This window comes from Culicoides brevitarsis, chromosome 1 (genome assembly GCF_036172545.1).
Source record: "Culicoides brevitarsis isolate CSIRO-B50_1 chromosome 1, AGI_CSIRO_Cbre_v1, whole genome shotgun sequence".
Classification (NCBI taxonomy): Eukaryota; Metazoa; Arthropoda; class Insecta; order Diptera; family Ceratopogonidae; genus Culicoides; species Culicoides brevitarsis.
In genome coordinates this window covers 19,951,540-19,968,923 of record NC_087085.1, presented here as the reverse complement: position 1 = coordinate 19,968,923, position 17,384 = coordinate 19,951,540, and the positions used below count along the sequence as shown (strand labels likewise).

At 28.3% G+C, this 17,384-nt stretch overlaps 2 protein-coding genes across 3 annotated transcripts; one reads left to right on the top strand and one right to left on the bottom strand.

Moving 5' to 3' along the window:
- Positions 1–28: 28 nt before the first annotated feature.
- LOC134827275 (protein RER1) lies at positions 29–2,785 on the bottom strand. Its single transcript, XM_063839856.1, has 4 exons — positions 2,342–2,785; positions 1,967–2,229; positions 1,756–1,912; positions 29–1,095 (listed from the first exon to the last, which is right to left on the bottom strand). Exons 1-4 carry the CDS (start codon positions 2,414–2,416, stop codon positions 1,021–1,023), a joined length of 570 nt encoding a protein of 189 aa, XP_063695926.1. The 5' UTR covers positions 2,417–2,785; the 3' UTR covers positions 29–1,020.
- A 1,400-nt stretch (positions 2,786–4,185) lies between these two features.
- Positions 4,186–12,542, top strand: LOC134827274 (kinesin heavy chain). Of its 2 annotated transcripts, XM_063839855.1 has the most exons (8): positions 4,186–4,484; positions 5,801–5,972; positions 6,960–8,886; positions 8,942–9,043; positions 9,100–9,217; positions 9,832–10,171; positions 10,234–10,350; positions 11,410–12,542. In XM_063839855.1, the coding sequence occupies exons 1-8, from the start codon at positions 4,338–4,340 to the stop codon at positions 11,421–11,423; spliced, it is 2,937 nt and encodes a 978-aa protein (XP_063695925.1). In that variant the 5' UTR covers positions 4,186–4,337; the 3' UTR covers positions 11,424–12,542. The 2 variants fall into 2 exon arrangements, with proteins under 2 accessions (XP_063695925.1, XP_063695924.1); XM_063839854.1 differs by lacking the exon at positions 11,410–12,542 and having other exon boundaries at positions 10,234–11,137.
- The last annotated feature ends 4,842 nt before the right edge of the window (positions 12,543–17,384 follow it).

Below are 17,384 nucleotides of genomic sequence, written 5' to 3'. Positions count from 1 at the left end.
CACCAGTTTTTGTCGTGTTTTATGAATTTTTGTTAATTTTTCGTAGAAATTCTATATGACTTTTTTTTTCTTTGAGTTGTATATTTATTAATTTTAAAGGGTTTTATTTTTAATTTTTTGCTTTTTGATGATCAACCTTCGTTTTTTTTTAAACTTATTTTTTTTTAAATACATTTTTAAAGTAATTTTAATTAATTATTTTTTTTTTAAATTGAAATTTTATAAAGGTAAAAAATTTTTTTTTAATTTTTTAAGCGAGTCAGGAAAGGATTTCAAGCAATTAAGTCATTTTTTTAATGCATAATGAATCAAAAAAATTTTTTTGGTCTCCCGCCTTATTTTATCATATCAACTATTTAGTACTTTCTCTCACAAGGACTCTCGAAAAAAAAAATATTAACAGAAAAAATAAAGATTTTTTTTATAAATTTAAATGAAATGCTAAGAAAATTGAAAATTAATTTTATCATTAAATTGCTATTAGACACTAAACATTAAATTATAATATTTATTTACTTTTAAACTAATAATCATACATAAGATTGGGTTCGTTTCATACAGACAATTACCATATTTTAGGAAAGTTTTTTTTTCATAATAATCACACGCGCCTGTCATCATATCATCAATTGTTTAATGGATAATCGAGGTAAGCACAATCATTGCTTATTAAAAAGAAACAAAATTTGTTCAAAAAATAATATTTTACCGCACAAATAAAACACGCAACACTAAAAACGAAAAAAAATTATTGAGGCCTTTCTTGTTTGATTTGTAGATTTTTTTCCTGTGATGGTTTTTTTTTTGATTGAATCTACACTGAAAATTCGTACTTTTTGGATGTTGTGTGTTTTGAGATGTTACATTTTTTGTTTAGACAACAGTCAATATATGCGGTGGGGCGACTTTTGTTTCTTTTACTGCTTCTTGTTCAGCCACGACAGCGACATTCGATGGGATTGGTGTCACTGAGTCTGCTGCAATACTGGGCGAAGCAGGCAATGAGTGTGCTTTTAATTGTCACTTTTCCTGATTCAGTTGCTGGTAACGTGGTTTACCGTGTGTAAATGGCAAGTAACGGTACTTAATCATATGCTGAAAAAATATTGAAAAAAAAATGTTGATGAGTCATTTTAGAAAAAAATAAGGTGACTTAAATTTAATATTTGACTTTTTCAAATCAAATGATGAGCTTGGGAAAAATATTTTTTTATAAATTAAAAATTATTTAAAATTAATTTTTGTATGATATTTTTAATGTTTTTGACCGTAAATTTGCGATTTTTTAGATTAAATTAATTTTTGTTTAAATTATTTTAAAATTTTTAAGTCGAAAATCGAAGAAAAAATTAATGAAATTAGACAAAATGGAATTTTTTTGAAAATAATAGTTCCAGTCATGTGACTTGAAAAATTTCTTTTGTCTAAATTTTAACAGTTAATGTCTAATTAAAGCAAATTCAGTTCATTTTTTATTCAGATTTAAATTAAATGTTAATATAAACTGCAATTTTTTAAAATTAAAAAAAAAAAATACAAAAATCAGGAAAATAAATTTTTATCGAAATTGGAAAAATTTAACTAAAAATTAAATAAATAATTTCCTTTTTTGTAAAACATTAACAAGATTTTAATAAAAATTGACATTTTTAATCAAAAAATACAGGAAAATGTAAAAAATTTTCATTTTCCCTCTAAAATAAAAAAATCTGACAAAAAGTCAAATAATCAAATTAAGTCGATTAATCAACTCACCTTAATTTGTCTTTTCATGGTAATACAAAATAGTGTGATAAAATACATAACAAGAATGGGCCAAAAAACGGGGATGTTAAAGGCATCAAAGAATGTGCAGAATATACCAATTAGTGTACTTTTCGTTACCGACAACCAAAATTTAAACTCAGGTAAGCTAAAAAAAATAATTTTTTAGTAAAATTTCAATGAAAAACTTGAAAAAACTCACCGTCGAATGAACGGTCTAAACTCTTCGCTCGACTTTGTGGGCAGCTCGGGTCCCATGTCGTCGTCCAAATCGAGTGCCGGATCAATTTTTGGTGTTAAGAATGCAATAAATAGATTAAGATGGTAAATGCCGAGGGCATATGTGACAATGTACCAGCCTTGTGCAGTAAATATCCGCAGCAAAAACAAACAAACAAGAACAACGGCAAACACCCATCGCGCTCTCGCATGCGGAGTTGCTTTGTCCAGGTAAGTTTGGTAAATCTAAAAAAAAAATTAAAAAGTTTTTTATAAATAAATAATGACGACACCGTGACGTCACGAAATAATTTGTCCCCATTTCGAAAGAGAGACACAATTAACGTTCTAGACTTGCCTGTCCTATCCGTACGAAAAATTGAAACACGACATTTTTCGATGCGGGGCTGCTGCTCGTCAAATCGTCATCCATGTTCAGTGCCTAATGTTTGTTTTTCTAGTTTCTAATGAATTTCAACACAAAATCTGATAAACGAAAAGAAGGTCCAACAGGAAACCGAGTCTTATCATACGAAACGCTCGCTCTTATGTGTTTTTAGGGTAGGTGTGTGTGTGTTGCAATATTAATTTAATATTTTTAGAACTATTAAAGCCGCATAACAGCTCTTAATTTCCTCGTTTCTCAATGTTTTGCAGGTGCGTCCTTTGCTCCTTGATGCTCTTTATGGACACGTTTTATCGGTATTTCACAATTTTTCTGTTTTTCTAGTGATTTTCCATGATTTTTACTCGATATTTTACTTTTTCTTCGATATCCGACGTGGATTTTTGTCAATCTTCCTGATGTTAGGGTGTCTATATGGTTTTAGTCTGAATTGGGGACATAATATATTTTTACAAATTTCATAATCAAATTTTGAGCCTTAAAAATTATTCAGTAACTTCAAATTAAAAAATATTTTTTTTTTCACAAAATGAACTTAAAAAAAAAATAAATTCTAATGAACTTTATTGGAAAGAAAATTTAACATTCTATTTATTTTGCTTTTCGTATTTTTCAAAATATTTCATAGAAAATTTCTTTCGTTTCAATAGAACTTCAAGACATTAGAAGATTATTTGCTTCTAAAAAAAAGAAAAAGCTAAACTAACCTAAAAAAAAAATTCTAAGAATTTTCAAATTCTTGGTGTTGATCTCACATGAATTGTTCTTGCCGAAATACATCACCTTAGACTTACTGTTAATCAAAAATCGTTTTGTCTTCCTTCAGTTTATCTAACAGTTAATCATGTGGCACAAAGTCAAATGCCTTGGAAGAGTCAAAAAAAGGTAAAACTAACAAATTTTTCTTCATTACAGGCTCTCATTATAATATCCATCAGCTCCACCATTTGTACTTCATTGTTCCTAAAGGATATATTGGGTGTGTTTTAGAAATCAGTTCTCTATAGAAAAGTCGATAAACGTTTGCAGAGACAATCTTCGCATAGTTTGTAGAAAACGCTCAACACTGAAATAGGTCTGTAATTTGAGATCAAATCTCTAGAACCTAACTTAAATACTTTAAAATTAACTTCAAAAAAGTTTTTTAAAATTTTGTCAAAAATTTTCCAAATTTTATTTAGAAATCAATAAAATTTTTTTAAATAACTTCCCAGGGAATTTTTTTTTAGTAAGTTTGAAAAAAAATTTTTTTAGAAATCGAAACTTTAAAAACATAATAAATTTTGAAATCGGGTTAGCTTTGATCATTCTGAGTAATTTAAGTAAATAAAAGGAATCGATGTTATTAACAAATTTTTAAAAAATATGAGAATATTTTTTTAAATTTCATATTTCTTAAGAAAAATATTTAAAAATCACGAAAAAAAGGCAAAATACTAGAAATTTAGAAATTTTTATTTTATATTTTTTTCTTCAAAAATATGTTCAAAAATATTATAAAATTTATTTTTTTTTATAGTAATAAAAAATTCTGAAATTACCTTTTTATTTTAGGGAAATTTGAAAATTTGGCTCGTAGGAAGACCAAAAATTTTCCAACTCCTGAAAATCGGTGACATCTGGTCATCCAACACCTGCTAGTCCATTTTTCCACCAATCAGAAACGCTTTTTTCATGACATTTCATCGTGATTGGCTGTTCATTTTAAACCCAACTTCCAATTCATAAAACACTGTCAATGCGTTACGCAATTGTGAACGTTCCCCGTGTCGAGATACGTGAACGATCCCCCATAATAGTGTGTGTGTAGAAAAACGAAAGAAGAAAAAAAAAGTTCAATTTTCAGTGTTTTCTCCCGCAAAATCAAGTGTGAAAATTGCCGAAAATATTTGCAAACGGTGCGCGAACTAGTATGCAATTGTGCTAAAACGAAAGAAACTGTGAAAAAATGTCTGCAGATCGTGAAATTCCCGCAGAAGACAGCATCAAAGTTGTGTGTCGTTTTCGTCCATTAAATGACTCCGAAGAAAAGGCTGGATCGAAATTTATCGTCAAATTTCCACAAGGACCCGAGGAAAATTGCTTGTCGATAGGCGTAAGTGTCCCTTTGTCGTACCGGGTGCGAGCGTTTTGTGCGCCAAACGTCGCGTTATCCACTGAAAATCGCCGTGAAATTGTGAAAAATTAGTTTGTTGGCCATTTTTACATCACACCTTTCTTCCTATACTACTTAGTACGTGTACGCAGCACGTCGTCGAATGACTCAAAAAGCGAACAAAAAAAAAAGAATCATTTGTAGAGCAACATTCACATCAATAACAATTCGTTGTACCTATGCTCTCTAGCTTTTTTTTTTATCTTTTTTACTACTAAGTACAACGAAAATGCTAATTTTTACGCCTATGCAGCTGATTTTACTCGATCCACTCACACTCCAGCGCTCGACTTCGTTACGAAATGATTAATTGATCGAATTAGTTCATGCAATTGAGTCGATCCGTAAGCAAAAAAAAAAAAAACTTTTTAAATCATGAAGAAATGCTCCGCAGGTGAATAAACTTTCTCTCTCACGTATTTTTCACGGTTCATTACCGATTTCGTAGCGCTTTTCGAAGATTTCAACAATCAAAATCGATGAAAAATCACACAGCTGAACCATAAAACGCAAGAAAGCGACCTTGATGTCGCACTTATGCCTCTTTATGACAACATTCGGACATGTGTGCCGCAGTTGTTGCTGCTCGTTCCAATTTTCTCATTAGAAATTTAAGTCACGGCCGCAGGGATAATTAGTTTCCTCGGAAACTTGTCGTCGTAGACACATAAAAAAAAAGTCGAAAAACACATCATCATCGGTGATCACTCAACCAAATTTTTTTTCGTACGTTTGTTAAATTGCTTGTGAACATAGCAAGAGCGACAAGTGTACGCGTCTTAGAACAAAATAAAATAAAATAATGACGAAATACGGAATTATTAGTCATTCGGAATAAAAGAATATCATTACGCAAGCGTGACTGTCTCGAAGTGCGATGACAACCAGTGGCGGACTTTGCATTTGTTTATTCAATATTTTCGAATAACTCAAAAATTTTAAACAGCTGCCGTCCATCACGGACCAGCAATGAAAGTTATCGCGATTTCCTTAATATTTTTACGATGCAATTGAATTGCGATCCCATTAATTTTATTAAATTTCATCGACGATAATTTTTTTTGTAAAACGGTATTGAAGCATGCAATACAATTACTAGCATTGGTATGTAATCGTGGGTGGCGCGGCGCGTTGCATTTATTTTTTTATTTATTACTATGACTTCACTTTGAATAAGTAATAATTGGAGTGAATGAATTTTTAGTTGAAAGTAAAAAAAAGACGTAATTTAATATTATTTTTTTTTGCTTTTTTAGGGAAAAGTCTATCTTTTTGATAAAGTTTTCAAGCCAAATGCGACACAGGAAAAGGTCTACAATGAAGCTGCTCGTTCCATTGTGGCTGATGTCTTGGCCGGTTACAACGGCACAATTTTCGCCTATGGTCAAACGTCCTCCGGTAAAACACATACAATGGAGGGAGTTCTTGGTGAGTTTTTTTACAGTCGAAAAAAATGTATTTTGACTTAAATTTAATTTTTTATGAGACTTAAGCTTAAGTTATCAAAAATATTTATATTTGTTCTTTAAAAGCTTAAGTTTTTGTTTTTTCCTTTTTTGACTTAAAGTGACTTCTTTAAGTTTTTGTAACTCTTAAGTTAAAAAATGTTGACTTAAAAAATAAAAGTCTCTTAAGTCGACTTTAAAAAAATTTAACTTAAATATTTTTTAAAATTAAAATAATTTTTTTCGTAAAAATAAAACAAATTAATTACCAAAAATTAATTGAATTTTGAATTTCTAGTCGAAATTTTTATGTTCTTTAATTCAAACTCATGATTAATTTTCTTAAGTTGTTAAGCATCAAATTTAAGTTAAAGGCAGGGATACAAAATTCAAAGCAATTTTAATTTTTAAAAAATAAATATTTTAATGAATTTTTGCAAATTTAAAAATAAAAAATAAGTTTTAAATTATAATAAGACCTTAACTTTAGTAAAAGTGTCTTAAGTCCTTTGACTTAAGCTTAAGTTAAAGAACAGCTTGACTTTTTGAGCATATTTAGGATAAATTTTTAATTTGTTTTTCGAAAATATTTAAAGATTTTGCAAATTAAGTTTTTGCATTTAACTTAATGTGATTTCACTTAATCATTTTCAAGTTTAAGTCAATTAGTTTTGACTTAAGAGATAACATTGGCTAATTTAAGAGCTATATTTGACTTAAAAAACTTTTATTTTTAATTTTTTTTATATTTAAACTCGAATTTTTCTTGAACTCGAATTGAAAAACTCGAAAAAAAAATTTTTTTTTTTCCAAAAAAAGTCGAAAAGTTAAAAAATTAATTGACATTTGATTTATTCTTAAACTTAAGCTTAAGTCAAATTATTTAAATTTTTTTTTTAATTTTAAATTATTTTTTTAGTTTCAAATTTTTCAAGGAACAAAAATTAATTTTTTCAATTTTTTTTTGCAGGTGATCCGAGTAAACAAGGTATCATTCCACGTATCGTGAACGACATTTTCAACCATATCTACAGCATGGAGGTGAATTTGGAGTTTCACATCAAGGTGTCGTACTACGAAATCTACATGGACAAAATTCGCGACTTGCTGGATGTGTCAAAGGTGAATTTGAGCGTTCACGAGGACAAGAATCGTGTGCCTTATGTGAAAGGAGCGACAGAACGCTTTGTCTCGAGTCCCGATGACGTCTTCGAGGTGATCGAGGAGGGCAAGTCAAATCGCCACGTTGCCGTGACCAACATGAACGAACATTCGTCGCGATCGCACTCCGTTTTCTTGATCAACGTAAAGCAAGAAAATCTGGAGAACCAGAAAAAGTTGTCAGGCAAACTGTACTTGGTCGATTTGGCGGGTTCCGAAAAAGTTTCAAAAACTGGAGCTGAAGGTGCTGTCTTGGACGAAGCGAAAAACATCAACAAGTCGTTGTCGGCTTTGGGTAACGTCATTTCGGCACTTGCGGATGGCAACAAAACGCACATCCCCTACAGAGATTCCAAGTTGACGCGTATTTTGCAAGAATCGCTCGGTGGAAATGCCCGCACGACAATCGTCATTTGTTGCTCGCCCGCCAGTTTTAACGAGTCCGAGACGAAATCCACGTTGGACTTTGGTAAGCGTGCAAAGACCGTCAAGAATGTCGTCTGCGTTAACGAAGAACTCACTGCCGAGGAGTGGAAACGTCGGTATGAGCGCGAAAAAGAGAAAAATGGCCGAATGAAGGGCAAACTCGAACGTTTGGAGGCAGAATTGGCGAGATGGCGTGCCGGCGAAACCGTTAATCCCGACGAGCAATTCAGCATGGCGGATCCGATGGAGGCAAGTACTCCCAATTTGGAGACATCCGAAGTTGTTCCGTCAACAGCTGGGCCCACGCCAGCAACCCCAAGCGGTTTAGCGATGGTTGGCTCGATCAGCAGCGACGAACGTGCCCGTTTGGAGACGGAACGCGAACGCTTGTACCAACAATTGGACGACAAGGACGAAGAAATCAACCAACAATCGCAATATGTCGAAAAGCTCAAGGAGCAAATTGAGGAGCAAGAAGAGCTGATTGCCAGTGCACGTCGCGACTACGAGAATTTGCAAACGGAAATGACGCGCATCCAGCAGGAGAACGAGAGCGCCAAGGAGGAAGTCAAGGAAGTTTTGCAGGCACTCGAGGAACTCGCCGTCAACTACGACCAAAAATCGCAGGAGATCGAGACGAAGAACAAGGAAATGGACGCCATTAACGAGGATTTGACGCAAAAGCAGCAAGCCCTGAACGCCACCACGACGGAATTGCAGCAACTCAAGGACATGTCGGCGCACCAGAAGAAACGCGTCAACGAGATGCTCTCGAATTTGCTGAAAGATCTCGCGGAAGTTGGACATGCGTTGTGCACAGATCCCGCCACGGATCTCAAACTCAACACAGATCCCGGCAAAATGGAGGAAGAATTCACCGTGGCGCGTCTTTTCATCAACAAGATGAAGTCCGAGGCGAAAAATCTCGCACAGCGTTGCACCAACTTGGAGAACCAGCAACAAGATTCGAACAAAAAAGTGCACGAGTACGAGAAGGATTTGGGCGAATGTCGTTTGCTCATTTCGCAGCACGAGGCACGCATGAAGAGCTTGCAGGAATCGATGCGCGAAGCGGAGAACAAGAAACGCACGTTGGAGGAGAATGTCGATGCGTTGCGTGAGGAATGCGCAAAACTGAAGGCAGCTGAGCAAGTTACCACGGTGAATGCGGAGGAGAAACAAAAAGCTGACCAACTTAAGATGGCATTCGATGATCAAATGGATCAGTTGCGAGATGCCCACACGAAACAAGTTGCGGCATTGCGGGACGAGATCTCGGAGAAACAGGAGATGATCCAGGAGCTTAAAGAGTATGTTTGACTTTAATTTTAAAAAAATGACAAAAATTAATGATTTTTTTTTCAGTTTCAACCAAAAATTGAATTTGGCTCAGCAACAAATGACCGCAGATTATTCCAAACTCAAGAAGGAGGAAGAAGAAAAGTCCGCCAAGTTGCAAGAATTAACGTAAGTTTTTATAGAAATTCTTTTGGATTGAGTTAAAATTTATTTTTTAATTATAGAATGGCTAACGAGCGCCGTGAACAAGCCAGACAAGACCTCAAAGGACTCGAAGACACAGTCTCGAAGGAGTTACAAACGTTACACAATTTGCGTAAATTGTTTGTGCAAGATTTGCAAGTAAGTTTTTTTTATGTTATTTTATTTTATAAAAAAAACCTTTAATTTATTTTTGTCGCTTTTCGATTTTAACGAAAATCAGGGCAAAAAATTTAGGGAAATAATTAAGAAAAAATTGAGAAAAAAAATTTAAGAAAAATTATCAAGAAAAAAATTAAAATAATTATTCAACAAAGGAAATTTTTGACATTTTTTGATATTTTTGAGTAAAAAAACATGAAAAATATCATTTCACATTTAAATCATACAAAAAAGGAACCAAACTCGTTTTAAAATTCAAAAAAAAAAAAAAAAAAATCAAAATTAATGAAAAATATTTTTTTTTATTTTTTTGATGTGAAAATTAATTTTGTACCTACACGTAATTATTTTTTTTATTTAATTTTTAATTTTATTTTTCTTTTTAAAGCAAGTTGAGTTCGGTTTTTGTATTATTTAATTGAAAATTTAAATTTTTTAATTAAAAAATTGTAAAAAATGTCAAAAAATTTCGAATTTTATTTTTTTTTTTATTTTTTTAATCTGAATTTTTTCAATAAAATCGCAGAAAACTGACAAAAATTGAATTTAATAAATTTTATTAGACTAAAATTAATTTTTCTCGAATTTTCCAGGCCCGCATCAAGAAATCAATCAATTCCGAGGAAAGCGAAGATGATGGCGGCTCCTTGGCACAAAAACAAAAGATTTCCTTCCTCGAGAACAACTTGGAGCAACTAACAAAGGTGCATAAACAATTGGTGCGCGACAACGCTGACCTCCGTTGCGAGCTGCCAAAACTAGAGAAACGCTTGCGTACGACAATGGAACGTGTCAAGGCACTGGAAACTGCACTTAAGGAGGCCAAAGAAGGTGCAATGCGTGACCGTAAACGATACCAATACGAGGTGGATCGTATCAAGGAAGCTGTGAGACAGAAGAATTTGGCGCGTCGCGGACCTCAAGCTCAAATTGGTAAAAAATTAATTTTTTTCCTACAATTTTCTTTGATTTAATGAAAAATATTTTTTTTTTAGCTAAACCAATTCGCGCTGGTCAGGGTCACGTTGTCACCGGAATTCGCGGTGGCGGCGGCATGGCACCCCAAAAAATCCTTAGTGATGAATCAATTAAACGCAATTCAATGCTTAAAGGTAATTCCTTAATAAAATTTGTAGAAAAAACTGTAGTCAGTCATGGATTTGACAAATTGCTTGGTACTAGTAAAATTTCATCAGAGAATGAAACGTCGCCATTATTAGATAAAAAATAGTAGTTTTTTGCTTTGCTGTATAACAAATCAATTATAATTTTTTGTCAATAATATTTTTTTTTGCTCTATGTTTTTATAAAACAACCAGAAACGTACAATTGTAGATATATAAAAAAAATATAAATTAAAATTTAGGACTAACAGTCAACACTGCACACCATTTTTTTGCTTGAAACTGCACCATTTTTCACAAAAAAAATAATTAAATCTGTTGTAAATATATTTCATGTCGTCTTGACGATTTTTTTTTAGCTAGGATTTCATTCATTTTGTTTTGTTCGTAATTTTGTTCACTTAATTTTATAGTTTTAGCAAGAAGCACTCACACATTTTTTGTCACTTTTAACTGTTTCACATAATTTTTTTTTCAAAATTTTAATTTTCGGTTCATAAAAATAATTACTTAGGTGCTTGTTGGTTAGCATCTCGTTTATTAGATTGAGGGCGTTACGCGGGTAAAAATGGAGATTACACACGAAACCCACAACTACTGAGACAGTCTGTGATAAAAAGCCAGTTCGGTGCATTTTTTTTATAAATTTTTTCGATTTTTTTTAAATGTGCAGTAGAGATAGATTTTTTTTAAGGAAAAGATTTTTATTTGTAAATTTTATGATTTAAGAAATTTTTTGTGTTTTTGAAAAAATAAATCTCGCAATGTTATTAATTCGGTTAAAAACGTATGTTTGATTTGCACGAATTTTTTTTTCTGTAAAAATTTGGTTTTTAATTCACTTTGAAATTTTTGCACTTTTAATTGTCACTAACTATGCATGGCTTTTATTTCATGTTTTTTTTTGTAATTTTTAAATTTTCGAAATAATTTTTTAAGCAAATAAAAGGTAGGTTGATGGTGTTGCTTAATTTCACATTTTTTCTAAAAAATTAAAAATTTTGGGCTAAAATTCTAAATTTTTCAAATTTATTTTCTCTTTTGCAGAAATTGAAAGTTGAATTAGCAGTTCTACACCACTTAAACATTAATTTATGATCTTATCCCGAGATAAAAAAAAAACATAAAAAAATAAAATAAAAATTTATATTTTTTTTAATTGTATTATAACGAAAATGAGAAGCAAATGATTTAATTGTAAAGTAAAAAGTTTATTCAAAAATCAGTTTTCCAATCAAGTATTTTTTTTTTATTATATTAAAAATTATTTTATTTCATTCGACCGAAGATTTAATGGAAGCTTCATCAAAATTGTCATTTAGCTGTTTACAAAAGTAGTAAAAGCCAGAGCAAGTTGTTAAAAAATTTATGGAGATTGATGAAAAAATAAAATATTTTGATACAAAGACAAAATCTAGCTTGCTTGCAAGAAAAAAAAACGAGTGATTGTGCTGAAATAAAAAAAAAATGTAATAAAAAAGCAAATATTTAAATTTATTATTGAAACAAAGTCGTGCTCAGTGCTTCTTTGAAAAAAAAAATAATAAAAAAATCTATTTAAAACAAAATAAACTTGCCTCTTCATGAAAATTTTAAATAAAGTATTCTACACACACTTGTGAAAAAAAATGATCGAAAACTAGTAAAAAAAACTCAAAACTATAAAAAAGAAAAAAAAAATATAAAAAAATCTCATTATCATCAAATTATTAGCTGCAATATATTTATTTTTTATTAATTGTATTTATGATATTTTTCTATAAACTATGATAGTAAATTTATGTAAGAATTATAATTTTGTCGCGAACGAAACTTGAGGATGTATATTTTTAAGTTCCAAATAACAACAATTATTTTTTATTAAGAACTGACGAAATCAGTATCTACTAATGAATATTTTCCACTGTAAATGATCCCAGTTTGAATAAAAAAAAATAAATAAATAAAAAACGATATGCTTTGTGATTGTGCTGCAGAAAGCTTTGAAATTAAATTTTGACTTTTTACACGAAATTTAAATGAGATATTTCAGAAAAATCAAAAGATAAATTGTAATTTTTTTAAATTTTTTATTATTAGTTTCTGCACTGTCGCTACATACCACAGGAGAAAAAAGAAAACGTGAAATATGATCAATGACGAATCCTAAATTAATGATAAAAGAAATAAATAAAATATCTTTAAAAAAATTGTGTTTTTAATTGTTTTGTGGCTCAATAAAATTAAGTAGTATTTTTTTTTTGCAGGAAAAATATTATCTTAAAGAGATTTTTGGAAACCAAAAAATAAATGAATAATTTTTTAAAAAATATATTTTCGCCGCTTCGAATTTTTTTTCAGCCCCATTTGGTTAAAGTCAATTTTGAAAAATTATAAAAAGGTTTGATAATTTACTAAAAATTTGTTTTCGACAAAATTTTGAAATATTTTTTAATTGATTTAAAAAAAAATTTAATTTTCTGTTTTCAAATTCAAAAATTTAAAAAAAAAACAAAAAAAAATCTTAAAAAGAAAAATTTGTGTATGTCTTAATTTTTTATTCAAAACAAAATGTCAAAAGTTTTTCCATTTTATAGTTATAATTAAAAATTTTAATTTTCAAAAAAAAAAAAAAATAAATAAGGCCGCTCCAAATTTATTTCGAACTTTTTGTCCCAAAAACTTTTTTTCAAAATGGGGGGGGCATCAAAAAAAAAAAAAAAAATTGAAATACTTTTTCATACAAAATGACAAATATTCAATGAATTTTTGACCGATGATCAATATTTTTTTAGAGCAATTCAACTAAAAAATTGAAAAACAATTTTTCACAAAAAAAAAAAAAACTTGAAAAAAATTTTGAAAACATCAGTTTACTGATTTTTGAAAAAATGCTTTTAGAGAAGGAAATTCTTTATAATATATCATTTTGATTTAAAAAAGTTAAAAAAATTTATTTTTTTTTTTGAAAACTTCTTATAAAATCATGAAAATATGCTAAAAAATGGTAATTTTTGATGAAAATTTTAACTTTTTTTTATTTTGCCCCATTCGATTTTCGACTTTTGAAATGGGGCATGGGACAAAAAGTTTAAAAAAAAATTTGGAGCGGCCTAATATATTATTTATACACGCAAAAAAAGAGTTTATTAGTTGATTTCTAGTATTTCATACAAAAATCATCTCAAAAATAATTAAAAAATAATTAAAATACACTTTACTATTTATTAGTTAAAAATTAGTAAATTATTAGTTAAATTCATCTCGACTATTTTGGTTACCAATAAACTAATAATTTTTATCAGTTTTTTAGTAAATTTAGTTTTTCATCCATTTTTTACAATTTTCATAAATTTTTTCGATTCTAATATTCAAAAATTTTTGAAGTATGATGATCATAAAAAAAATTGAAATTAATTTTTATTAAATTCATTTTTAATTTTAACTTTTTTATTAACTTATAATTTTTTTATAAACTAAAGACTTTTAGATGAGATTCGAACCCGCGACCTTCGCCTTCATAATTCATTAGTCTCCTCTCCATGTGTATCATTTTATCACATAGCTAACTGAGCTATATATACAGATGTGCTGAGTTTTACTAATTTTCTGATTGTTAATTAGTTCAATTAGTTAATTAGTTCAATCATATCAATAGTTTTACCAGATTTTGGTATTATTAGTAAAATTTTAGTAAAATAAGAGAAAATAATTAAATTTAATTAGTTTATTAGTAACCCCATATAAAGTCTACCAATTTTTCAGTTAAATGAAAATTAGTAAATTTAACTAATAAACTAATAAAGTTTTTTTCTCGCGTGTACAGATAGGTAAAAATACAACTTAAACATTTTGAAAGAAGTATTAAAAAAGTTCAAAAATTTAAGAGAAATTGTGTTCTCTTAACTTCAAAATGAGCCTTCTCTTAATTTATCTACATTTTTTCGTTTCATTTGAATTTTAACGGATTTTTTTTCTCTTAGCATTATGTAGATTACGGTATTTATTTAGTAATAAAAAAATCGCTTAAATAAAAATATGATTGTTAAAATAAAAAAAAAACACAAGAGGTTTGCAAATAAAATTTATTTAAAGCGTAAAATATATATTTTTTTGAATACAATTGATAATTTTGATAATAATATTTTATATAGTATGATATTTATTAAAGCTGCGACAAAATTAATTTTTTCTATATTATATGAATTTTATATGTATATAATATGCATATAATTTATATATATAAAATTTTTATATTAAATATTTAAAATTTTAACTTAAATCGAAGTTTAAATTGTATAAATTAAACAAAAACACTTTTTAATTTTTAGTATGAAAAAAATTTATATAAAAATTATATGCAAATCATATACATATTATATGCATATTATATACATATACTATACAAATTATATACGAAATATATGCATATAATATACGAATTATATACATATGATATACATTATACATATAATATAGAAAAAAATAATTTTGTCCGCCACATAATTGATGTAAAATTTCTAAATTTTAATTTAATAAGCTGTTAAAAAAATAGATTTTTTAAGGCTTATTAAATATTTTTTTTAATATATTATTTATATTGAAAGTAGATTACTAGATATTGATAGTAGATACATGTAAAATATATTGATATAATATTGAATATGTTGATAATAATATTTTTTATGTATAATATTTTATATAATATGATATTTATTATAAATTAGGTATATAGTACAAAATTTAAAAACTTTAGCTTTTTTTGCATAAATACGGAGATAGAATTTTTTTTTTTAATTTTAGATGTTTCAAATTTATATAAATTTTGTTTATATATATTTAGATTATTATTATTTTTTTTTTTGAATAATTTAAAAAAAAAATTATTTGTTTATTTATTTGTTTTATTTGTTAAAATATTTTTTATTGTGCGGAATTTATTCTCAAATACAAACAAAATATAAGCTACAAGCAAGATAACTACGAAGAAAGTGACAGACCCAAAGATCCATAATGCCGTTTGATGGTTTTTATGATTGTTATCAGAACTTTTGAGGCTCATTTCTTTTTGTGATAACTCAGTTTTTAAACATTCAATTGTTTTTGTAAGATTTTTCGTCGTTTCTTTAAAATTCGCACTCGTCTCATTAGTTTTTATTTTGAGGTTATTTAATATTTCCTCCAAAGATTGACCTTCAAAGATTAAAGTACCTTTTATGAATTCAGCAGTCCATTGATTGTCTGATAAGCAGTGAATTCCATCAATCTTATCCGGAGTATAGTCGCGTTCTCGTAGTCTGTACACCCCTGAATATGCTGTAATTTTTTTCTGTTTTAGTAAAGACAAGATTTCTGTCAATCGACTGCATTTGAATTTATTGTCATTTAAGTTAATTGTTTTGAGTTTCGGTGAATTTTTTAAAATTTCTTCAATGTTCAAATCAAACAAATGGTTCGATAATAACCCTAAGTACTCCAAGTTTCGTTGTTTAGTCAGCATATTAGATTCAAATTTTACAAGGTTCGAATTACTTATTGCAAAAGATAACAATTTCAAATTTCGTAAATTTAATTTAAAGTTTTGAGTTTGCAATCCACCAATATAAAGTTTTTTTAACAATTTCAATTCTTCAAAAATATTTTCACCAATTTCTTTGAATTTATTACGGGATAAATCTAACCTTATTAATTTCTTACAAGCTCTAAACGCATTTTCTTCTATCTCTTCTATTGCACTTTGCTGAGCATCAAGATACTCCAAATTTGGCAAAGATTCACAAATTCCAGCTTTTAACACGGGCACAGTTCCATCGATAAAAATGTTTGTTACTGCATTCGGATTTGCTGTTTGAGGTTCAATTGAAGAATAATTTCGCGTCAAATTTAATTTTCTTAAAATACAAATTTCACCATCATAAGACAATGAACACGAAATCTTGAGGTTAAACACTTTTGGAATGAACAAAATGTAAATTAGCAGAAATAAAATTTTACTCATTTTACTCCTTTTTTGCTTTAAACTTCTTTAAGAGTTGACAATTATTACTCAACTGCACAAAAAAAAATGTCGTTAAACAAATTATCGAAAGGAAATGGATATATATTTATCATTTATTTTAAAATTAGAATATAAGACAGCAAATATCATAAAATACATTGTTGTACTTCCTTTAATGAATCGAAAAGCTAAAGAAAATAAAATAGAAATGTTAGATTTAGCAAATAAATCATTATTTACAATGTATTTTTTTATTTTATTCGAACTACAGAGCAAGAATAAAATAAAAATTGTCAAATTTTTTGTATAAGGCCGCTCCAAATTTAATTTTGAACTTTTTGTCCCAAAAACTATTTTTCAAAATGGGGGGGGCAAAAAAAAAATTTGAAATACTGTTTCATATAAAATGACGAAATTTTAACAGTTTTTTGTGATAAATCAATATTTTAGTTGATTTTATTGTATCTACATTGACATTTGATAATTTAATTTAGAGTATTTCAAGTTAAAAATTTAAACAAAAAAATTTCGTAAAAAAAACTGTCAAAAAATTTTGAAAAATAATTTTTTTGAAAAAAATTTTAACGAAGAAAATTTATGTTAAAATACGATTTTCAATACAAAAATTCTTAAAAATTTAAAAAAATTTTTGTAAAATTCCTTGAAAAAATATGAAAAAAGACCAAAAAACGGTCAATTTTGATGAGATTTTTAATTTTTTTTTATTTTGCCCCATTGGATTTTCGACTTTGGGACAAAAAGTTCAAAAAAAATTTGGAGCGGCCTAAATAAAATAAAAAAAAAATTAAATAAAATAAAAATAATATATTAAATTTGATTTATAAAATGATCAACAATTGTTTAAATTTAGTAGTTTTTATTATTTCAAAATCTTTTTAATGATTTAATTTTTTTATAAAATTTTTGTTTGGACAAAAAATTCAAATAAATCAGAAGCAGCCTCTTACAGGGATTTCTTACAGGGATTTTTTAGAAAAAAAAATAAAAGACTTATTTTTTTTAATTATTTTTATTCTTTATTTTA